Source organism: Callospermophilus lateralis, chromosome 2, assembly GCF_048772815.1.
Source record: "Callospermophilus lateralis isolate mCalLat2 chromosome 2, mCalLat2.hap1, whole genome shotgun sequence".
NCBI lineage: Eukaryota > Metazoa > Chordata > Mammalia > Rodentia > Sciuridae > Callospermophilus > Callospermophilus lateralis.
The window spans coordinates 22,527,538-22,552,484 of record NC_135306.1 but is presented as its reverse complement, the minus strand read 5'-3'; the positions used below and the strand labels follow the sequence as shown (position 1 = coordinate 22,552,484).

Here is a 24,947-nt window from a genome sequence, read left to right as displayed (position 1 = left end):
TATGAAGGAGCCCACAACTCTGATATTGAATGAAGACAGATATAGAGCTGGGAGACAGTTGGCATAGAATAAAACAGTTTGAACTGCGACTTTAACTAGGAATTAGTAAACTAATCTCCTGACATGTTCCTAAGTACTCAGCCGTCTGAAAGATGGGACTGCTCCTCTTCCCCACCCCCACCCTGCACACATGCCAGTAAATTAAAACCCTGTACCGTTAGCCCAAGAGCTGGAGAAAGTCAAGCAACATACTCCAAAATGATTAAGAAATATTTTGCTTTCTTCCTATGGAAATGCCATTCTTTTAAATTTTTTTTTTCATGGAAATTTGTAGTCACAGATGAGCTTCAGACTCACTGGTAATATTATTTTCCTTTTACAGTAATTTGATGTAGTAATTTGATGTGAGCGGAGCAGAGCTTACTTTTTAAAACTAAAATCCTTGGAATTTTTATAACTGGATTTATTTAAAGTTATGTTAATAATACCTCTGATATTTGCACATTCAACTAAAAATTTAGAAAAATTACATGTCTCTCTTTGTCCAATAAATGTAATTCCTAAGACATTTTAAAAGTTGAAATATCTTAATTTAATAGAGGAATTTTGTAAAATAAATAACCAACCCATGTATGTTGAAGATTGTGGTTTTTAATATTCTTAAAAGGAGGCTTGTCTATATTTTATGCAGAATTGATATAGCAACATCTCTCAATTTAAAATGTATTAATGAGGGCTGGGTATATAGCTCAGTTGGCAGAGTGCTTGACTTGCATGCACAAGGCCCTGGGTTTAATCTCTAGCACTACAAAAAAAAAAAAAAAAAAAAAAAAAACACCTATTACTGATACATAAAAATATTCTATTTGTCAAGACTGCTATATCACCTTCAAAAAGTTTTTGTACACTGTTTCAGCTGTGCGTTATTAAGACTATTTGATAGAACTTTCTATTTTACTGCTTTTTAAAAAAAATCTTATGATTTTTTCTTCTACATCTTTAAGGTGTATAACATGGTGGTTTGATTTACATATAACAGAGTGAAATGATTAGTGTGGTCAATCAAATTAACACATCCATGGCCGCTCAAAGCTATCCTTAACCAAAAAGACAAAACCCTATCCCCAGAGCACAGAGCTGTGTATATGTCTCCTTCAAGGCAGAGTGCCTGAGTGACTTGCAGAAACCAATGTACTCACTGTAAACTCCAGACAGAGTCATTTCAGTTAAGTACAGTCATCCCTCAGGGACCTTGGGGAGTTGGTTCCAGGACCCCTGTGGTTAACAAAATCCCTGAAGGTTCATTTTTCTTATATAAAATGGAGTATTATTTGCATGTAATCTATGCAATCCTCCCATATGCTTTAAATACCTAATACAGTTTAAATGCTGTATAAACAGTAGCTATACTGTATTGTTTAGGGGATAATGACAAAGAAAAAAAAATCTGTACACGTTCAGAATAGATGCAATTTAAAAAATATATTTTCACTCCACAGTTGGTTCAATCTCAGATATAACACCCCCGAATACAGGGGGACCATTGTCCTCTGTATTTTTTAGGCATATCTTGGTGAAAGCTCACAGTGATAATCTGAACTTGTCCCTTTGATCTTTTAAAGCAGGGAGGCAAAAAGAATCAAATAGAGGGCAGAGGATTGTTTTTATTTTCAGATCTTCAAAAATACTAAACTGTTGGTCAGGATGATCTATGAAGAAAGAAAAACAAATTCAAATTATGACTAACAAGGCCTGCTGCGCATGAGTCACCCACTGAATCAAGTGAGGTCTCTGGACACAGGAGGAAAAGCACTTAGGAGCCACGTCATAATGCAGGGGTGAGCCTCCCAATTTGCTGGTATCCTCACCAAACTATTTCAACACCTGGATGGAATCCAGGAGAAGAGAGCTCAGGCAGCTTAAAAACTGCATCTCTTTCCTACAAAGGATGTTTTCAGTGACCTTGAGGAGGTATTTAGCAGTGGCTTTCTTAGGTGTGAACATGAAAATAGTGGGAGTCTACGCAGCATTTCGGAATTACTTATTTCTCATTGTCTCCAAGGCATTGCATGGCCCTGCTTCTTGAAGGAGAGAAACAGATTTGCAAAGGAGGAAAGCAGTGGCCTTACGAATTCCACGTAATACACAAACTGAAATGGGATTATTTTAAAAAACAAAACAAAATATGAAACAGCATAGAGCATGTCAGTTGAACATTGGGTTTGTACTCATTGGTTTTTTTGTTTTGTTTTGTTTTTTCTCCTTGCTGCTTTGTATTCAAATTCAGGGGAAATCCAAAATTAGACTTCAAATTGTTCAGTTCTTTCTAACTTGCATGCTCAGATCCATAAGACATTGAACTTCTGATAAATATGATAGTGATGAATTCAACTAGAATTTCCAACTTAGTGTGTATCTCAGAAAGATATTTTTCTTTCCACTCGAGGTTGCTTATCTGGGGAAAATGCCAGAACACTTGATCTGACCTGGGAATTGTCCCCAGTTAAGGTAAACTGATACTCACGTAAGCCAGTTTTCATCATAGGTATGGAGACTAATGGTGAGACTGGCAGTGAGGGTAGAGAATAAAAAGAGAAAGAAGTTAATTGGACAAACTTTCCCTGCCTCATTGCTAGAGAAACCTTTGGTGCCAAGGACAAGGGCCACCTGGAGCTAGGGAGAATTGCCAGTCTTTGAAAATCCTCTCTCCTGCAAAATGGTAAGATAATTGGCTCCAGATTCCTCTTTCTCAGCTTCATTTCCTACTATTAGAGGAATATCTTCCAAGGTAACCAGGCTCAGATTCCCTCTGGCCCCATTTACACTCCTCCAAGCAAGGCTAAGGCACACCATGGGTTTTTCCTTAATTGTCATTTCACATGAATTTCCCTCAAATTGGCATCCTTTTCCCCCTCATAGAAGTAGTGAGAATTAGGGACTAATTATTGAAAAGATGGTAGGTACAGTACTCAAGAAAACAGTGAAGAAATAACCATTACAAAAAGTGCCACCGCCTTAGCCATGACATATCTCAGACATTTATTTTATTCCTCGTTGGTTGATTTATTGAGGTTGTTCTGTTAGTCAGCTTTCTATCACTGTGAGAAAACACCTGAGAAAAATCAACTTAAAAGGAGGAAAGACTTATTTTAGCTCAGTGATTCAGAGGTTTCAGTCCATGGTTCCCTGGGCCCGTTGCTTTGGGCCTGGGGCACCACGGTACATCATGGCAGTGAGAGAAGGGGGCTCGCCTCATGGCAACCAGGAAGCAGAGAGAGAAAGAGGGAAAGACCTGGGGACCAATATTCCCATCAATGTTGTAATTTCCTCCCACTAGTCCTCTTGCCCTGCCAATGTTTCTACCACCTCCCAATAGTGACAGAGTGGTGACCAAACCTTTGACATAGGAGGCTTCAGGGGGTACTTGAGATCCAAACTTTAACAGTTACTGTTGCTTATTTTCTAATGGCTCTTATTTCTAATGGCTCCTCACTTGTCTCCCTTCCAGGACTGGGGAAGGACTAAGAGATATGATGATTAAAAGCACGGGCTTTGGTATCAGATCAACTAGGGTACAAATTCTAACTCTGCAACCTGGTAGAATGTGCTGGGCAGCGTTCTTTATCATTCAGTTAGATTTATGGTGACTATGGAATAACTCTCAATTGTGTGCGAATATTGCACTGATATTCTAGCTTTTCAAGGACATTTGATTTTCTGGTTTCAGAAGTCCAGCAATATGAATTCTGTGTTTTGGAGAGAGACTTGGCTTTGCAACCATTTTTTAAAAAATATTCATTTATCTTTCTGATATGCATTTATGGAGAACTGATCACATGTTATGAAAAGAATTCTAGAGATCTGTGATCCCTCATAGTTGACTGTCCCTTTCTTCAGGAAATAGCGGAAGCATCTTGGAGGATCTGCTCAGGGCATCATCTTTCATACTTTGCATTAAGTATCTGTTGCTGTATCACAAACCACCCCAAAACTTAGTGACTTAACAATAACCATTTATTAATCTGCCACAAGCCGGCTAGGGTTGCAGATTTGGGTCAAGATTGCCTGATCTTGACCAGTCTGGCTCCTATGATTAGCAGCTTGACTGTGTACTGGTTGGTCCAGAATTGACTTACCCATATGTTTAACGGTGCTGTTGGCTCCTATCTGAAGCAGTGGAGGTAAATGACCATGTATGTTTTCTCCTCTATTAGGCTAGCACTGGCTTGTTCACAGGGGGTCACAGGCTTCAAAGCAAAAGGAAAGCAGGCCACAGTATGCAAGAACTTTACAAGTCTCTGCTCAACCATCCTAAAACATGTGGCAAACTAACCCAGATTCAAAGTGTGGAAAGAGATACTACCTCTAGAGGGAAGAGCTACAGTCACACTGTAAGGTCCTGGGCCGAGGGCCGGAAAAATTTTTGGCTACTTTTGCAATCTACCTCACGCCTTTTGATCATAACCCCAATGCTGTTCCCTTCTAGTTTACTAGTATGACGTATTAGGAAATCCTTGACCTGGTTCTACTTTTTCTTTTCCCTGTACTCCATCAGGTTTCTTCTGGGTCCATTCAAGAGAGTGTGAAAGACCGAGTGATTGACTCACGGCTGCAGCTGTTTATCACCAAGCCAGGTCTCTACACATGCATAGCTACCAATAGACACGGAGAGAAATTCAGTACAGCGAAGGCTGCTGCCACCATCAGTATATCAGGTAAGATGGCCCTGCATGTTCCCGTGGCTGCAGGGGAGGGGAGAGTGGGTGCTATTCCACCACATCTGGCATTGGGAAAAACCTTTATCTCCTACTCCAGTCCCCAGTGAGAATACTCCAGAGGTGGCCTAGATATGGATTTTGGCTAATTTGTTGCCTCACAAACGAAATCCTCACATGCTTGTCCAATTGTTGAGTAACAACTTGAGGAGCTCACTTCTTTCTGTCTCTTTCATTTCTTTCCTCTCTCCCTTCCCTCTTCCTTTCCCCACTTCCTCCCTCACTTCGCTTCTTCCTTATCTCCTTCCTTCTTTATCTTTTTTACAATTTCCTTTTCCTCTCCTTCCCATTTCTTTCTCTTTTTGAGTTATCCAAACTTCCCAAGGCTCTCCAGGAGTAAGTTGTCAGATATTTACCATATTTGAGCCAATTTTGCATGGCTATTTCTTGGGGCATTTGTTCCTGTGAGTAAGACTCTTAACGGTTGTTCCTTTCCTGTTTTATGCAACAGCAGGACATACAGGTATTTTCAAGGAAAAGAGCTGACACATGGATTTCTAGGATATTTGTGTTGTGTTATAAAGGTTTATTTTTAAAATTTAAATGTCCCAAAGGCTTCTGAGAACATTTATGGAATTCGTAGAATTGGAAATAATCCCCGTATCAGGAAATGCCAGGCATACTATATTCATAGCAGGCCTACTGTCCAGGGATCAGCAGAGAGGTGTTTGGCCCCACATGTAAGGCACTGGTAGAACCTTGCCCAGGGCCAGCTCCCCAGAGCCTGCTGTTTCTTATTACAGTGCCACTTCTTTGATCTTCCCTGATGAGGAACTTTCCAGTAATGTCTGTGATTTTTTAGTACAAAGTAAACAGAGGCTTCAGAGAAATATATTGGGAGTACTAGACAAAACTGGGCCTCTGGGGCATACCCATGAAAGAAAGACTCCAAAACTAAGTATCCCTGTACCACCTCCTGGAATATATCCATCTATAGTGTCATATTAGGGAAAATCATTTCTTCCAGAGAATGGCACAACTCCTCAAGTAAATTCAACTCAATTTAAAATGAAATTAAATTAAATGATTTCTATTTAGACAGTACTTTGCTATTTTTATAGAGCACTTTTACATGCATTTATTAAATATCCTGGATATAGACCCTTGTGTTGGGTAAAGTAAGGAATGGAAACAATTAAGAAATGGGTCTTGCTTTCCAGGAACTGTCCGTCTAGAAGGGAAGTTAGCCAGCCACGTTTAGATAGCTCAGACTATGCTGTATTGCAGAAACACAGACAAAGAACCACAGCAGAGCAACAGAGGAAGAGTTGAAGGGAGTCCTTGGGAAAGAGCTACTATTTGAACAGAAGATATGTGTACAAGATCAAACAGATTGAAATACGTTCACCAAGCAGCAAGTCAGTGGTCTAGAACATGATGGAGACTGCAGTCAGGTGAAAGGTGGGAAGAAAAGTTTGAAGTGCGGGCTCTAACCAGTTTAGGCCCCGGGTAGGTTTCATGCACTTGTCCATCAGTGGGAAGTCACTTAGTTATTTCAGAGGAAATAAGTGCTCTGGTCAGATATATCCTTTAGCAAATTGACAGGAGGGAGGATGTCAAGTGGTTTGGAAGCATGGCAAGAGCTAGGAGACTCTTCCAGGAGTCTAGAAAAGTCATGAAGACCTGAACAACAGCAGCAATGATTGGTACAGAGAGAAGAGGAGGAGGCCCAGGATCTGCTAGGAGAGAAATGCAGTGTATAAGGGTTTGAGTCGGCGAGGGAGGTCCTCTGGTAACAGGGTAGGAGAATGAATTCTGAAGCGTTTAAGATTGAGGAGATGTGTAGGACAAACAGTAATATACAGATAAAAGCAAAACATGAGGACATGAGAAGGCCCAGGAGGTACTGGAAGTTTCTGAGGCCTTTGAATTACTGGAATTATTCTAGTCACACTATCTTTGTTTTCTTTGATTATATGATCAATACCTATTAAGTGAATAAATAGACCCATACAGTTTAGTCATCTATATATCTATATAATGTATAGGTATGTGTGTATGTGTGTACACCTGCCATTTATTCATTATGTGAAGACACGACATATTGACACATGAATACTCAAACTCGAGCAAATAAATGGATCCGATTTAGCTTAACCTTCAGTTCCACTGAAGATAAGAGAAAATTTTGTGTCACCCAATCTTTCGAGTCTCATTTCCAGTGATTTTTTTTTCCATTCATTTAAAGATAATCCCCTTCCAGAGTTCTTCTTTCCCTCCCCCCTTCCATCTCTTCCCCTAGATGGCAGGGGAAGAGAGGACAAGTATTTATCCCCCCCCCCCCCCCCGCCCTGCCCTGCCGTCTCCATTATCTCTAGTGAAGACAGCAGCTGGGGAACTTCTGATTTCAGAATTTGGTTGGGACCCAGAGGACCTCCCTGGCCGACTCAGGCTCCTCCTGGAATAGGTTCACTTCTCAGCTGAATCCTTCACCAAACCCCTTCTAGAGACTGTTCTGCAACTATGTCAGAGAGGCCATCCTGTCTGCCCCACCAAGGCCCTAAAGCAGGCCTACCTAATCCCATCTCAGCTCTTTTTGTATCCTTAATGGGGCCTGAAGCAATTTCTGGATCCCTCTCAAGGTACATAGAACGAAAGAAAGATTCAAACTGACTTTCCCAGTTCTGCTATCTACCCAACCACATCACGCTATTGTGTTTACACTAATGTTGCCAGCTCCCGTCAGGGTAAGGGATCCCTGTAAGGTATTTTGCTTCTAATATTCCAAATAAGAAGTTGCAAAACTCTCTCTTCTTTTGGCCTTTTCCTTCATTAATCAATGTACCTCCATTCTAAGATTTGGGCCCAGAAATGGAATCTACAAAATGTGTATCCAAAGTCTTTATCTTCCTTCTTTCCTCATTCCCATACATACCAAGCCTGAAGGGCCAGACAGGGATTCTTTATTTAATGTGGAAACCTTTATAGCCTACTCATCATAAATACAAAAATAATTGTGGAAATAGTGCTTTGACCAGTAAGGAGGGGAACCTAATAAAAATGGTCTTATCTGCTCCACACAAGGGTATATTCATCCCATGGGCATGATCTTTAAGATGCTGAAAAGACTATACAGCATGATCTTTACCATACCATAGCCACATCATCTCGCCACCCCTGTCCCAGCTCAAGTGAGAACCTATTCCAACTCCATTAGTAAACGGAATATACCAAAGAGAAATCTGTAATCCTAAAAACAGAGTGGTATCTTCTGATGGTAGAAAGAACCTTTAGGTATGACACAGGTAGCATAGGAAGGCAACATCCTGGGGTGAGGGGTGAGGGTTGAGGGGTAGTGCCAATCAGAAATAGCAGCTCATGGAAAATAACAGTGGAATGTGCATGGAGGGAAGGGAGAGTGGGGGCAGCATATGGATTAGTGTGTAGCAGCGGAAGGCTTGCAAACTGCAATGCCTGGATGCAGATGAAGAGCAGTCATCTCAGTAGGGCAAATAGTCATGTAGCCCGGAACCAGCAATGACTTGACCAGTCAGTGGACACCAGTGTGATATGGAGGTCAATTTCAGAGGGTAGGTAAAATTGGGACCTGGAAGTGAAACTTGAGAACACCCTGGACAGGGGTATATTTACAGTAGTGGCTAAAGGGTCATCAGAGAACCCGAGTAGAGCATACAGCATAAAGAAAGTATTAACCTATACCTGGGACCTGGGATCTTGCCCTTCTCTGAACTGCATGAGCCACACTTAAATCAGTCCATATACAGAATCACAGTAAGGTCCAATATTAAGGATCAAATAAAGAAATGAGAATTTAGTCAAAAACTGGAAAAGAAAAAAGACTTAGAAGTCTAGAGAGGGTATGATAGATCAAAAATAGGTCTATGAGTTGGAAATTTGCTACATATTTAGTGTTATTACCTGCTCTGCTCACCAAGATTTTTCTCTTCATCTCCTCATCTGTTTTTCAGGTGAGTCTCACTGACTATTGGAGGTTTTGACTCTCTTCTACTTTTCCCCAAAGCTTCCCAGGCAGGTCTAAAGAGCGGATCTTGAGTGCATCGAGTAAGAGCTCTGAGACTTCTGCCATTTTCTCTTCCAGTCTTTGACCTGTTCTTGTCAGTTAGATCTGCTAGATGTCTCATGAGTTCTCTCTGGAATCACTGAGGAAATGACCTCCCAACCCTGGAGTGCTCCTGAGATCAGTATGTAGAAAAATGAGACCAATCTTATTTAAAAAAAAAAAAAAAAGGATCATTGGAGCTTATTTCTTCAGGAGCATTTCACATAAGCATGGTCTTAGGCTCCCCAGTGCTCCCTGTTCTTGATATAGCATCTGCTTTCTCCCTATCTGCTAAATCCCTCTTTCCTGTGGCCTCCAGCGGGGCTGGCCAGAGGTCCAATCAGACATGGTGCCTCCTCTTGCTATTCTAGCAATGCTTCCTACCCCAGAATCTGCTGCTGCCTCTCATTTCAGCTGTCCCCATGCTCCCCTTGTGTTATGTAGTCAACAGGCCCCTCTGTCACAGGCCTGTATTTCACTTGGAAGCTTTTACTCCATCTGTTTATTTACTCATCTCAGCAGGACAACTGGAAATGGAAAGAGCAAATGGTCTAGTGCTTAGAATTATGTCCAGAGATATTTCTAGGGTTTGAAGGACAACTCAAAACAGAGATTGGCCTTCATTTCCCCAAAGCCTTCCATGAGTCCGCTCAAACCTCTGTGCCTGCAGAAATGTGATACACTTCCTTCTTCATCATTTATTCACTGTTAGTCATCAAAAGGCGTCACAAAAGTTTTTGCATCTTTTGCCTGTCAACCAAGAAGTTGCATTTCCCCTCCAGTCTCAACCCAAAAGACTCAAGTTACGATTGAAACTCACCAGGATGCTGGTTTGGGGCAAGATGCCTTGTCTTTGTCACCAGAACCCTAGGCCCTGTGGTGGAGACCAGTCCCTGTATTGAGCATGGTCCTGGAACAGCCAGAGTCCATAAAAATAGACACAGAGATTCAGAAGAACATACATGTTTGTATTTCCCATTTTTAACAGCACGAATATGTCCTTTATCAGACCGTGAGGTCCAAAGTTCTGTCTGTGCTTTTCCAGTCTTAAGGGAATAGGGAGGAGTCTCTGGTCCCAATCTTCCTCCACTGGTAGCCATTCCCCCTTCTACCAATCTCTCCACTGTCTGCAATGCCCCTTCTTTGGGTTGATCCCAGGGTCCAGGACTTCTGGTCCCACATTTGAATTTTATATGGCATCATCAGAAATCTGATGTGATAGTTTGGGATTCCCTCACTGTAAAATGGGCCACTTAGTTTTATTTTCCATATTTCAAGAGTTGATGTTCGATACTATTATTAAAAAAAAATAGAACTTTGAATTCTACAACAAAATTGATAGAGGTGATTGAATGTACTGCCATGTTACATCCTATGCTGGACATAATTTTTAGGCAGGTGGTGGCACAGAAGGGAGCACAGGATCCCCTTTACCACTCAGCCAAAGGGCCCATGATCCCTGCAATGAACTTTCTCCCACTAAAGGCGAAGAGTCTTCTTACCAACAGAGCAGACACCGTGCCCTGGAATCTCATGCTGACTTCATCTGGTTTTAAACTGATGAAAAGTGTTTTGTTTTTGTTTTTAATAAAGGGGAAAGAATAAATGAGTAACAGACAGTAGCCACACTAAATTGCTCCCAGATGTTCTGCAGTTAGGCATAAAAGGTAAGCATGCTCTTCCAATCAGGCAGCTTCTTGTTTTAGAACCCAGGCAAGTTTCAAAAGAAGGCCAACATTTTACGGACTTTTCCGGATCATTTTCAAGATTCTGCAGACATTGGGTAACAGTGTGTCAGTCAGCTGTACACTGCTGTGACCAAAATACCTGACAAGAACAATTTAAAGGAGAGAAAATTTATTTTGGCTCATGATTCCAGAGATTTAGTCCTTGGTCGGCCAACTTGACAGAACGTCAAGGCAGAAGGGCCTCATGGAGGGCCACTGCTCCATTTATGGTGGCCAGGCAGCAGAGAGAGGGAGGAGGAAGGGGCCTCAGAGAAAAAGATGCCCCCCGTGACCCACCTTCTCCAGCCACGCCCCACCTGCTTATAGTTACCACCCGGTCAGTCCATTCAAACTAGGATGGACTAATAAGATTATAACTATCAAAATCTAATTATTTTACCTCTAAATATTCCTGCATTAACACAGGAGCTTTGGTGGGGGGTGGGAGACACCTTATATCCAAACCATAACAGTGGCTGTTGGAAATTTCTGAAGTTTAAAAACAAAAACTAGCCTTGAAATAAAATCATTTGTTTATAAATCACTATTTTCTTAGATCCCTTCCCTGTCCCCTAGCTACCTACCACCCAGAAAAAAAGAGTCTGTAAGAAACACATGGAAGTCCAATGAATGAGAGTACCTCCTGATTGTCTTTCTAGTCTAGAAACTACCAGTCACCTTAAATTAACTTCATCTCTCATTGCTTACTGCCCTTGTTATAGAAGTCTATTAAAGCATCTTATTTCCTCCCAAGTACTCTGGCTGGATTCTCTTTGGCACTGGTTAATCTCTAAGCTGTTGAATCTTCCTTTTCATGTTATAAAGTGGGATCTCTCTCCATACCTATCACCTTTGCTCACTGAGTTTCAATGGGTCTCTCTGCTCATCTGCTATTAGAATCTGTTTTGACTCCTCCAAACTATATGCCATTTTCTCCAGAATTTCTTAATGTCCTCTTCCATCTAGTCTGTCACAGTGGGAGACTCATCATGAGGTTTGGGGCTTATAGGTGCCACTTTTCCCAGAATTCTGCATTGACATTGAAGCTCATATAGATTCCAAACTCACATAGCTAATAAATGTTAGGGCCAGTATTAAAACCCAGACATGCAGGATCCAGGCCTTTAAGGCCTTAATGGATTATTAAATCCTCTTGTTGCAAGCATTTGACTACTGACTCTCTCGTGGGACACATGAGTCCTTCAGAGAGTCCTGCAGAGGCCTCCATGCCACACAGTACCTTATGTGGGAGAATTCACAGTCCCCAGCCCTTGATCTAAATTCCTGCTGGGCAGCCTGTGGTGTCTTACTGTTGGGGTTCTTTTGTCTGATGGCCGTTCTCTTGGTAACCTAGCAACCTTCCATAGCATCCCATGGATTCACATCCGAGGTGAGGTCCCTGCTAAGTGATGGCCAGTGCCACTGCTGGACCCTCCCTCTGCCTTTAGGCCCTAATGCTTGTGGTTCTTTTCAGAAAGTCATGTTATTTTTAAAAAAATAAAAATAAAGACACTTTTCTTGGCTTTGTGTGCTAGTCTCTCAATTCTTAGACAGTTGAAAAGAGCTGCATTAGACATTTTATAATCCCCTTACACAAGAATCATTCAAGCATGAGGAAAATCTAGAGAAACAGCTCATCTCCTGGGATCTTTCCACCTTCATTTGAAGGCCAAGAACCAAAACTGTGTGCCTGTGTACAGAGCCTGCTTAATGGAACAAAGAGGGAGCTAGTAATGTTCCTCAGGACATGGCAAGGAAAAAAGTGTCGTGTGTGTGTGTGTGTGTGTGTGTTTATGTCTGTGATTACATATTTTCTATAATCATTTACTTTAGAAATTGGGAGCATGAAAACAACTGGTTTAAAAATTTCAAATATAAGGGATCCATTCTATGAATGGAAAATACCAGTATTTTCATGGAATGAGTGCCATACATTCAGAATAGACTAATTCACCCCAAATCAGTTCACCTAATACCAGTTTACCTAAACCCACTTTACCTAGAATTAATTACCTTATCAGAATTAAAAATGTAAAATTTTTCCAGATAATATAGCCAAACAGTCCTGACTTGTTTTGTATTTTTAATACTATAGCACATATTATGTAGGTCATTGTGGTTGGTCATTGTGTTTTTTTCTCTTTTATCCAATTTAGAACACTTGCAGGGTTCTTTATTCAATTTGACAAAAATGACTACTTTTAAAACATTTTTGTAAGAAAACAACCTTGAATCATACATTCAAGGTTGCAAAAATTGTGTTGTCACCAATCCCTGTGATCTAAAAAAAAGTAATCAGAAATACAAACTTGTTGTATTTCAAGGGAACTAACTTTTTAGAATTCTTAAAAATGCCAAAAGAATTGCACCCAACCCAAATGGATCTAACATCTTCCAAGGAAGCTAGACCTTGACATTCAGAGAAATTCTAATGCAGCAAATTGGTTTTAGACAAAGTACGTTTCACATTTTACTTTAATAATGGGAGTAGGGAACAAGGAGAAAATTGGCCACAAAACACTTGGTAAAGCATATGAATCTTTAATTTCTCTAAAAGAAGTTGGAATAATTCAGAAAGGAAGGCCACTTCATAGCCTCCCAGGGCCCTCATACTGGGAGAGGGTCTGAGTAGGATCATGTAGCTCACCCCAGGAGAGGAACCACCACCTCACAGCGCCCTGAACTTTACTCCCACGGGAATAAATGGCTACATAATTTATGGAGTTAACTGCAAAATGAAAATGTTAAAAAATAGTATTTCAAGAAGAGCATTAAAGTAATCATAGGAGAGTATGGAACCCTGTGTAACTGACCACCCAGGCCACATACCCAGAAGGCCAGCATGGGCACCTCCATTTGAAAAGAATACAATTCCCAGGACAGTATTTTCTTAATCTCCTTTCTTCAGGTCTGCCTGTTAATGCAGGATCAAGCCTCCAATAGAAGCAGAAAACTTAACAGAGCCTTAGAGATTGAAACTCTTTCAAACCATAAGATGAAAATGTACTAACTTTCTTTTTTCCCCTCTTTTTAAATGTGATTTCTTATGGGAACTTCCTTTCCTGTTAATAGAATGGAGGTAAGAAACTATTTTTATACTCATGTTTTGCTTGCTTGTGTTTTTTAATGTTTATTAATTGATACATCGTTAATTGTCTGCTATGTGTTGAGTGTTAGAAACTTTTTGAAAGTTTCTAATTTCTAAGGCTTAATGCTCTTACAAGATGATGGCAATGATGAAGATAAGGAGAGCAGAATCAAGAACTCCAGTCATTGCCTATCAAAATTTGTTCTAAAACTTGTCCAAAGTCATATAGCTTTGATGTATTTGTTTGCCCAAGGAATAAATAGATGCTGAATTACTAGGTGGGTTCTAAGAGACAGCACTGACTCTTACAAACTCCACAGTGAAGACAAGTATCTGCTGAAGGGATATATAATGTAAGCGTGACCACAGAGATTTTTTACTGGTGATCTTTTGCATGTGATGTTATTCCTTCACATCCAGCTAAAGTTGTGTTTCTCTGCCTGTGGTTCTTAGGACTACTGATGAGCCAATCCTAGAAGCAACTGGTCCTCTTGCTCATTTGAACAGTGGAACAGTTGCTGTGAGCTCCTTTCTAAATTTTTTTCTAAACAATAGGTTTAAGAGATTGAGGGACAAAATGGCCTAATTCACCTCCATGTCTTGGGTCTAAGATTTGATCACAGTGTGACATTTGAGGTATATAAGTTTCTTCAAAAAAGGAGATGGCTGGGTGGGATGGTACACGCCTGTAATTCCAGTGACTCAAGAGACTGAGGCAGAAGAATCACAAATTCAAAGCCAGCCTCAGCAACATAGTGAGACCCTGCCTCAAAATTATATCTATATCTATCTATCTATCTAGATAGATAGATATAGATATATAGACTGGGACATAGCTCAGTGGTAGTGCATCCTAGGTTCAGTGTGCACCCTAGGTTCAGTGTGCAGTATTAGGGGGAAAAAGAAAGAAAGAGGAAATAACTAGAACACTGAAAGTGTGATTAGCAGTCAATAGATAAATACTACATAGCTATATAGATAAATATTTTTAGATTTATAATATATACTTGGGGTGGGGGAGTCCTATATATCCATATGCTTAAATTATGGAGCTCATCCAAGCATAGCAATGCTACCCAAAGCCAAGTCCTTAATGATCACAGAAACATCATACATTATGTGGAAAACTACTAATAATTATACACTTTGTATATGTATAGGTTTTCCCAATGTACAAAGGTTTTCACAAGCTAATGGTCTTCAGGAAGAAAAAACAAAATATAAACCAAGATCTAGTTTTAAAATCCATTTCTTTTCCCCTTCTTGTTTGTTTTGTAGTACTGGTCATGGAACCCAGAGGTATTCTACCACTGGGCTACAGCCCCAGCACTTTTTATTTTTTATTTTGAGACAGGGTCTTACTAAGATGCTCAGGCTGGCCTGGAACTTGCAATTCTCCTATCTCAGCCTCCCCAGTCACTGGGTTTACAGGCATGTGCCACCCCACTCGGCTTTTCCTATTTTGGTTCTTTCTTTTGCACTACGTAGCCAATGCCCCCCAAAAAGTGAGCATTCAATTCTATTAAGACACACTGAAGTCGTTTTCCAGCATCAGAAATCCAGAGAGATGGATTGATTATAAGATGATTATTAATACTCCTTACCTCTGAGGCTATTTTCATCAGTATTTTCCTTTAGTATACTTTTTTCTTTGTTCCAATTTTTTTTTTCCCCAAAAGACATGTTTTGTTGTGTTCTTAGAGGGAAAAGTCAAGAATGTCTTTTATTTTTAAAAATATTCATGGAAATATAAAAAGTAACAGCACTTGGTAGTTAGCACACGACACCATCAGAACCTGGATGGCTAATTAGGAGTTTCCAAACCCTTTGGGAAATATTCAACTTTTAATGAGTAGAGTTACACCAATGTTTATTCATCCTCCCTTTATACCAGGATATATGAATGTGTGAGACGATTTTATAAACCAGTCTTAGCTATTTCTCATTATTATCTATTATTAAGTTTATTAAAGCTCAGCATGCTTGCTTCTCTGAAACTTTCTTAGCGTCACTATGGATTGGGGGCCCTACACAGGTAAGGCATAAATTATTTCTCTGGTTGTTTCTGACCAGAGAAATTTACACAGGTTTGAATGGGAGTTTTATGTATTTATTTTATTCAAAACCTTTATTTTAAAATATCCAGCAAATGAAATGATAAGGAAAAAAATAATCCTGACTAATTAAAGGAAGATGCTATGCTACAAAATATTATTTTAAAGTATATAGATAGCTGTGTTTCTTAGACATTTATTGTTTTATCTGAATGTGCTGTCTCATTCTAATGATTTTTTTTTAAAGACTAGCCAATGCTGATTTGTAAAGCACTGATTTTTCAAATTCAAATAGGGTAGCTTAACAATTTTGAAGTTTCTCACAAATTTCAATGTGTTTAATTGTCTCACTTTAAATCTTTTATATAAAGGTAATGAAATGCTAAATTCTAAATGTTGTACAAATCTGAATGACAATTAAATGTAAGTTTTCTGTCATTATTAGTAATAGAGATCTAATGGAAAGCATAAGAATATATTGAGACCATCACAGTGCTTACACATAGCAAGTGTTCAATAAATATCTGTCAATTGAATGTGAGTTGTTATAATTATTACAGATACTATCATATTGCATGAAGTAGACAGGTGGATATGTAATAGCACCAGCAGTAATTTCCATTTCCCAATTATCCTTTTCAGCTGTTGTAGAAAATAAGTCTTTAGTGTTATTTTTGTGCTACCACTATAGGATTTATGATTTTTTTCCATATATTGCCAATGAACACATAATGATCTGACCTCAGAATAATTACTTGTCTCATTTTACGAAGCAGAGCATTTGGGGCAATTTCCCCCAAGACATGGGATGAGAAACTATCAAAGCTAAAGATGCTACTTAGCTCCTCAGAAAGTCATATGCCATGCTTTCTTCTCCATGCATGGCTTTTTCTTTAGTGAAATTCTGGTGTGGGTGAGAGAATGTAAATATGCAAGGTGTGTCAGAGATGCAAGTGTTCTACAAAGATTGGCTACTTAACTCTCCTAACTCATAAATAAACAATGTTCTTGAAGCTGCAAGCTTTTTGGATCAGAGCAATTATTATGCTCCCTTTTGTTATCCAATGCTATCTTTTGTTAACTATCATGATGAATGTTTTTTCCAATGCATTTCTTTTTTTTTTTTTTAATTTGGCTGTTTTGTAAGAAGTGGGTGAGCTGACCTCACCCAAAGCAGTAGAATTCTATTTATAAAGTAAATAACAAAAATACCCAAATCTATTCAGTCCTTGACCGTTCCCAAAGCTTTCCATGCCCATGATCACATTTGGCCTTCATAATAGCTCTCTAGAATGGCTAGAGATGATATAATTGCAGCTGGAAATGAAGACAATATTCACATGGAACATTTCAAACAATTTGCCAGTGCACTGCTCTCCTATTTCTGTGATGCAGATGTGAAATTGAAAAAACAACAACAACAACAACAACATAGAATGAATGCCAAGAAATAGCATGTGATGGAAATGTTGTTCATTTCTTCCTTCAGTAAACCACAGAAAGATTACAAAGGCTACTGCGCCCAGTACAGAGGGGAGGTGTGTGATGCAGTCCTGGCAAAAGATGCTCTTGTGTTTTTCAACACCTCCTACGCCGACCCTGAGGAGGCCCAAGAGCTACTGGTTCACACAGCCTGGAATGAACTGAAAGCCATGAGCCCACTCTGCCGGCCGGCTGCCGAGGCTCTGCTGTGCAGCCACGTTTTCCCAGAGTGCAGCCCTGGGGGAGTGCCTGCTCCCACCCCCATTTGCAGGTAAAACTTCACAAATATATAAATGAGAAACTTCCATGGTTGTGTCTGCAAACAGGAAGTTTTCAAAAGAAGTTGTCATTTGCCAAAAAAAGACAAAAGCTGGCTTTCAACCAAAAGAGGAGGTGATTCTGGAATAAAATTCCTACCAAGTGAATCACTGATGATGATGATCTATAATACAAAGACACCGAACTTCTAGAAAAATGTCATAAAAGATATAATATTCTATTACTCTTGCAGTGTTCACATTATTGTCCTATTTATAAGTAGTCCTGCTTCCTGCAAAATAAAAAGAGAAATCCTAAACTCACATGGACTCCAATAGTAAGATTCATCAAAAAATGCTGGCTTTTGAATCAAATAGAACAAATTTCAAATATGGTTAGTTCTCATTTTTAGATGTATATGATCTTAGGCTAAACTTCAGTTTTCCTCATCTGTACCATAGAGTTGAGGGGAGTAAAGGATGAATTGCACCCATAGTATGTATTAGAAACCAGATAGAGTGTTATTCTTCCTGGACTTTCTTAAAAAAAAAAAAAAAGCATGAAAACTACCAACATTGCACATTTCTGCTTCTATTTTGGGGTGGAAACTTAACTATTTAAATTAACATAATTTTAGGGCTCGGTCATTCTTGACAATGGAAAATCAATGTTTGTTGACACTGTCAGAGTAATATAATTTGTTTCTTCACCTAAGAAGATTGTATTGTGATCAGGCATGACATGAAAAATTTCTGGGAATAAGAAAGGGAAAGAGAAGGAAATAAAAACTAAAGAGAATGGGGGGAAGAGTGGTAAGAAGAAGCAAAAAATTGTCTCACAGGAAATTAATAAATATTTTTCAAATGCCCTTGTAGTTATTTGAAAAAAGAAAAAACAAAAACAAATGAGTCTGTTGAATGCCTCTTTTTAAATTTACATTTCTGTTTCTTAAGCTTCTTTAGAGAGTTCTCAAAATTGTATGGTTGGAGTTCTGCTCAATAATGAAGCCCTTTAACTAGAAAGTAGCACACATATAATACATAAGAAGTGTAACTAACAACAGTATGCGACAGTAGATTCTATCAGCCTTTTCCGTAGCACTGCTTATGTAATCTGTGGTTGTCACTGGCACTGAGATAGTTACCATACTTACGCAGTGACACAGATGAATTAGCTCAATGCTATGGACAGTTGCTGAAGAGAAACAATAATTTGATTAGAAATGTGTTTCCTTTTTTTGTGATAGTCATTGTGGTTTTCTGATTATAAAACATATCATTCTATTGCATAAAGATCAGAATATTTATAAAGTCACAAAGAAGAAAATTAAAATCTTCTGTGTGCTTGATACTTTTAGGCCTTTTTACAAAAGTTTTCAGTTTATAGTCTGTACCCATTTTTCTACTAGTTTGCTCTCTCATATCTAATAAAATTGTAAGATTATAATTTAACAATTTATTTATGTTTGCAAATTATTTTTCTCATTGCAAAATGAGCCTCTGCTTTTGATCCAGTTGTTTTTTCTTTTAATTTTATAATTATGGGCACTTTTATATGTATACAAGTAGAGATCATTGTTCAAAGATTGCCCATGTACCTGTCACTCAGCTTAAATCAACTCATACTCAATCTCAGTTCATTCCCACTCACCCAGCCCACTGCAGCACCATCCCAGATTACTTATTTTGAAGTATATCATAGATATTTTATTATTCCATCTATAAACATTTTGCTGTGTGTCTTAGAAAGAGGAACAACTATCTTATGTAGGTCATTTCTTGAGGCAAAATTTGTTAATTCATTTTTTTGGTAGTGAAATCAGTTAACCTTTCACGTGCCCTAATTTATTAGATACCTGTTTTATAAGTTTTTCTTATGATTTTAGTTTGGGAAAAGTAGACTCTTAAACTTACTCCATGGAGTGAGTCAGTTGTCTACTGCCACATTATCAGTTTTTCCATCCTTTCTCTTTCGATGTAAAATAATGCATTTATCATAACACCAATAAGCCATGCCTCGGTGCCCTCTTTACAATATCATGCATGCTGGATTGTTCTAGGTTGAAGCTTTCAAGCACTTCTTTCATAATGAGTTTCATGCTTTGCATCCATTTGACACAGTCATGGTATCCCAAGCTTTGCCATTGCATCAGATAAAAAATCTCATCTAAAAATGAACCTTATTTTATGAAAATTCCAGTTTGGCTTTCATTATACAGATTAAGACAAACATCAGAAAGTATAATATTTTATTCATATGATATCATTAGGAATGAATGGTTTTATCTTTTAAAAAATGTTTACTTGTAATGCAATTATTTTTATGTAGGAAATTTTGAAAGGTGTTGACAAAGTCAACAGGTAAATTTCATTTAAAATTCGATTAGAATAACAAAAAGTTTATAAAATTCAATTTGAGAGAAGTGCTGTGTTTATTGAGTATTCCCACCCAGAAACATGCTACATTATTCCTTTTAATAAGTTCGTGCTTAGCCTGTTAGTAAAGTTTGATGATTTCCTTCACGTTGCTTTTTCTTATTAAGTTTATGGTTAGGTGTGGTTTATGGTTTCAGTTACTGTAACATGAGTACTAATTACAAGATAATTGTGCCCCTGGACTAGAATGTCAATAAAACAGTGATACAGTTACCTCCCTCATTCCTTATTGTGATAAAAATGTTATTAATTTCCTTAGAATTTTGAAATTTTAGAGTTGAGCTATGTCATTTTCTGGAAAATTTCAATGAAATGTTTTGAATGCCATATTCTTTTATTGAGATATTTAGCTGGTAGAAGTATAGTTTACATACAGCAAACTGAACCTCATTTAAACATCAAGTTCAGTCTTGACAAAGGTACACAAGTATGTAGCCACTGGTCCAGGAAAGACAGAATGTTTTTACCCCCATAAAATGCACACATGCTCATTCTAATCAATGATCCCCAAAGGTATCTGCTGTTCTGATTTTTCTGACCATGGATTAGTTTTTCTTGTTCCTGAATTTTACACTCAAGTACCATTTCGTACCTGGCTTCTTCTGCTCAGCAAAGTGACATGTTTTTGACATTCATCCATGTTGCTGCGTGTGGCATTTTTGGATTTATTGATACTGGGGATTGAACCCAGGGGTGCTTTACCACTGAGCTATATCCCCAGCCCATTTTATTTTTTTGTTTTGAGATAGGGTTTTGCTAAGTTGTTGAGGCTTACCTCAAACTTGTAATCCTCCTGCATCAGCCTCCTAAGTAAGTCACTGGGATTTCACATGTGCGCCTCCAGACCTGGCTCATTTTTTACTTTATGGAATTTTTTCCCTCTAATTTATATCAATAGTTATAAAAGTTTTACATTTTAAAAAGACTATATTTTTAAGGATAAAATTAAAATGTATTATGAAAATATTAGTATCACCTTTAATTAAAATATTCAGTCCTTTCTACTCTGATTTTTATCAGTTTGATCCAATAGTTCATTAATGATACATAAAAATTTTACACACTAATAGTTTTCCTAAGGATATTTTCTTGAGATACTGATTTTCAGATATTCTCATTTTATGCTTTCTTGCTTGCTTGTTAGATCTTTTGTAAAAGTTCCATTTGTTTTTATTCTTTAGTGGTTCAAAGGTCTTCAGCCCTTTTGCATTGTACTTCTAATTTCTTGTGAGATTTTTAGGAGCCTACCATTGCTCATGATTTTCTAATTTAAAACAGTCATTTCATAATGTGTCCTTTTTCTCGTGAATGACAGGGAATTCCATCTACTCACAAACATTTCTTGATCTCCTATTAGGCTCCAAAAGCTAGTCTAGGCATTTGGGATATATTAACAAACATAATAAATTATTTATACACAAACTTAGAAAAAATAATGAGGACTAGGATGACAGAGATCCTGAGTGCAGAAAATAATGCAGAAAAGTTGCCATTTTAAAAACAGGATATTCAGGGTACATCTAATTAAGCTTGAATAATTGTACTGAATCCTCCATGCCTGTTGTTTGCAACTTTGTCTGGAATTGTAAGCCAAATTAATGCTGTTTACTCATATTTTATTGGCATATGCTCAATTTGGGGAACATTATTTTTAGCTTTTACTTTTGATTTCATGATCATATATAAGAATATCCTTGGGGAAGATCTCTATCTGTCTAAATACAAGAAGATGTGCTTGTGCAAGCCAGGAGCAAGATTCAGACATAAAAGGTAGCAAGTTAAGCAGCACTCTTCAGGGTTTGTTTTTGTTTTTGTTTGCTTCATTCTCCCTTCTCTTGCAAACATACCCCAAATTCTAAATCTCATTTTTATGCTCATGATCTCCCTTGTTCATCCTACAGGCAATTCATTCATCCATATTGGCAAGTTGGGCACGCAGGAGAATAGGCATGAGTGTTAAAAAGACATTATTGGGCATGTTTACTTGTAATGCAATTATTTTTATGTAGGAAATTTTGGGCATCTGAATATATATGTACACACACACACACACACACACACACACACACACACCTCCATCCTCTCTGAATCCCTCAGGTATTGAAAGAAGGATGTCTGCTATGTTCCTTAATTATCTTTCATTTCCTCTTATTAATCCCAAATATTTTAATTTGGCATTAACCAAATTTCTCTTATATAGCTTTGTCATATTACCCTTAAGCTAATATTAATCCCCCAAATCCAAATATTCCAACTAATCTCTCTTCAGTTTTTTCACTCATTTCCTGGATTATAGATGAACATAACAGCTTTATATTCAAATAGACACTACTCTGGCTTTCTCAGATGGAAGCACACCCAGCCAGGGGACAGGACAATGCTTCTCGGGAAGAGGGCTGGGTCAGGAACCACATTCCCTCTTATAAATGCCATGGAGGAGGTGCAGCTCTGTTTTAGAGAACAAAACATGCAGATGTGCAGATGGTGTGCCTCAAACCCTGCCCAGTGACTCTGAAAATATAGAAAAATTTCCCAGGCTGGAAACTGATTGAAAATGATTCATGGCTTTCAGTATGCATGATGTTTTAAACTCTGTGCAGCTTGTTTTTGTACCTTTATGGTTATTTTAATATGAAGTTGAGAGAAGACATAATGAGGATTCCTAATCTCATAATGCCTGTTAAATTGAACAGCTCCTTTTCCCAGTAGCATTAATTACCCTGACAAAACAAAACAAGATAGTATTTAATCTCACAGCATAATATACCATATCTCATAAGGCCTCACATTATTTAAAGTAAAAGAATCCTTTCAAAAATGCTTTTGCAAGCACAGGCGATGAATTATGATGATGTTTTGAAAATACAGAATAAGCTCCACCACAGATTTGGCTTTAACATGTCATGATTCATCAAGTTTTGTTCTCCATACAATATTTTAGAGAGTACTGCTTGGCAGTAAAGGAGCTCTTCTGTGCAAAAGAATGGCTGATGATGGAAGAAAAGACCCACAGAGGACTCTACAGATCCGGGATGCATCTGCTCTCCGTGCCAGACTGCAGCAAGCTTCCCAGCATGCACTGGGATCCCAAGGCCTGTACCAGACTGCCATATTTAGGTAACAGAGTCTCCCCCACCCCAAGACTATGGAAGTTAAAATAAATGTACTGTTTTGAATAAACTAAGGTGTGAACTGAAAGCTCCTAATATTTCTAGGCTTTCTAGGCATTTCTAATTGATTTTTGAGTTTTGCCTTCCTTACATACCTAATAAGTGGAATTCTAATGCTATCCTAATTGCACAAGGTTAGCATAGTTTCATTCCATTTGTTCTAAAACAAATTAAAGGACACTGCTGCTTGAGATCTTTATTTTATAGGGCAGCTTATGAGAACTTGTAACGTTTTTCTGGAATGTGCAGAAAAATGGCTAAGAAACATATTTTGTCAAAAGAGTGGAATAAAGGAATAAAATCCTCTTTCTTAGCCAATGAAGCAGAGTTTTAGGCATGCAAAAATAAGCCACATGTTTGAAAACGCTGATCTCACGAAACAAAACCGAATTGCTGCATGTTGCTTTAATGAACTTTGTTTGTAAGGAACTATGTTGTTATCCCTAACAGCTGGTTTAATTTTCAAAGATGTAATTTTCACATTTGAATGCAAATAATGTTTTCCAGTTATATATTAAAAAAACTGAAAGTGAACTTGCATTTCTTAGCACTCTCTCACAGAATACATGAGATATCTGGATGCTCACTTAAAACAAATTTTTATCCTTTCCCTTCAGATTATAAAAAAGAAAACCTAACAAGTAAGTAAATTTATTTGTGCCCTTGGAACCTTATTGTATGTAATTGGATTCGTGCATGTGGATTTACACTCATTCTTCATGATTTTTAGAACAGAATGTAAAGCACCCTCAAAGATTTTGCACCATATTAACCCAGGATACAACATGAGAAGATCATAGTTTATAGCTTCTAATTAGACCATGGAAGTCATCATATTTAGTGAAGGACACAAATGACAGACATCTCCCCCTTCAAGGTTTTTAGCTTGTTTTATGCCTTATATATCTATAAGATAAGCCAAGTTTAAAATGTCATCTTCTGATTTTGCATTCTTTATTTTTTATCTAATCATTTATGTGTGACTACAGCTATTTCTTTGAGCTGATTTCTAACTGACAAGTCCTTCTTTTGGAAGATAAGCATTTTGTATTTTTTCCCCAAAAGTTTATTATTTATGTGAAAATTCTATGTTCATTGTAGAAAAATTTCTATATAGACACAAGAAAAAAAGTTGTAAAGAAAATAAAATATCTAGGATTCACTTTTCCCCCAATTTTTTTCTTGATTCTATAATTAGTTATACTAATCAGATGGAGACTATCTTAAATATGTACAGGAATCTCATGTTCTTCTCATTTTACCTGTAGAATCAGGTGAGTTTCTGCTGATCTTAGTAAGGGATGCTCAGTGTGGTCCTCCATCCCATGTACACACTGAGCACCCAGAGAGGTTTAAAAAGTGCTATTGCCTGGGTCTCATACTTATTTTGATGAAGTTGATCTGAGATACAATTTGTAGAATTTTTAAGTGTTTTTTTTGTAGTTGACACATAACATTATAGGTATTTATGAGGCACTGTGTGATGTTTCAATATGTGGAAACATTATGTGATGTTTGAATCATAGTAAGCATATCTGTCTCCTTAAACATTTGTCATCTGTGGTGAAAAAAATTCAAAATCCTTTTTCTGAGTTTTTATGAAAAATATAGTAGTATACTACACATATACCATCATTATCTGTTACCCTCCTATGCAACAGAATAAAGATAAGTGCTTTTGAAGATAGCTAATTGCCCATATAATGTTTATAAAGGTAAATTGAATGGTCTTAAAAGGGTTGTCACAAAATCCCTTGGAAAGGACCCAGGAAGGCTGTTGGGAAAGGGTGCCCTTGAAACTAACTTCTTTTGAATGATGCTTTGACCTACCGAAAAGCAGAAATCCTCAGAATGAAACTAGAAGGTTTTCACATTAATTACCTTTCTTGGTTGGACTGCTCAAAAGCTGAGATTACACTCTTGTCCATGGTGCACAG

The 24,947-nt window shown here is 38.0% G+C and overlaps 1 protein-coding gene across 7 annotated transcripts in view; it reads left to right on the top strand.

Moving 5' to 3' along the window:
* The window catches only part of Musk (muscle associated receptor tyrosine kinase), a 98,133-nt gene that overhangs the window by 58,016 nt on the left and 15,170 nt on the right, over window positions 1-24,947 (top strand). For 2 of the 7 annotated variants that reach the window (XM_076843194.2, XM_076843192.2), the window contains 5 exons: window positions 4,556-4,715; window positions 13,596-13,602; window positions 17,155-17,418; window positions 22,782-22,957; window positions 23,628-23,651. In XM_076843194.2, coding sequence (XP_076699309.1) covers window positions 4,556-4,715; window positions 13,596-13,602; window positions 17,155-17,418; window positions 22,782-22,957; window positions 23,628-23,651 — 631 coding nt within the window. Of the gene's footprint in view, window positions 1-4,555; window positions 4,733-8,265; window positions 8,310-13,595; window positions 13,603-17,154; window positions 17,419-22,781; window positions 22,958-23,627; window positions 23,652-24,947 lie in introns of all 7 variants that reach the window. The other 5 variants (XM_076843196.2, XM_076843193.2, XM_076843198.2 and 2 more) reach the window with 3 other exon arrangements.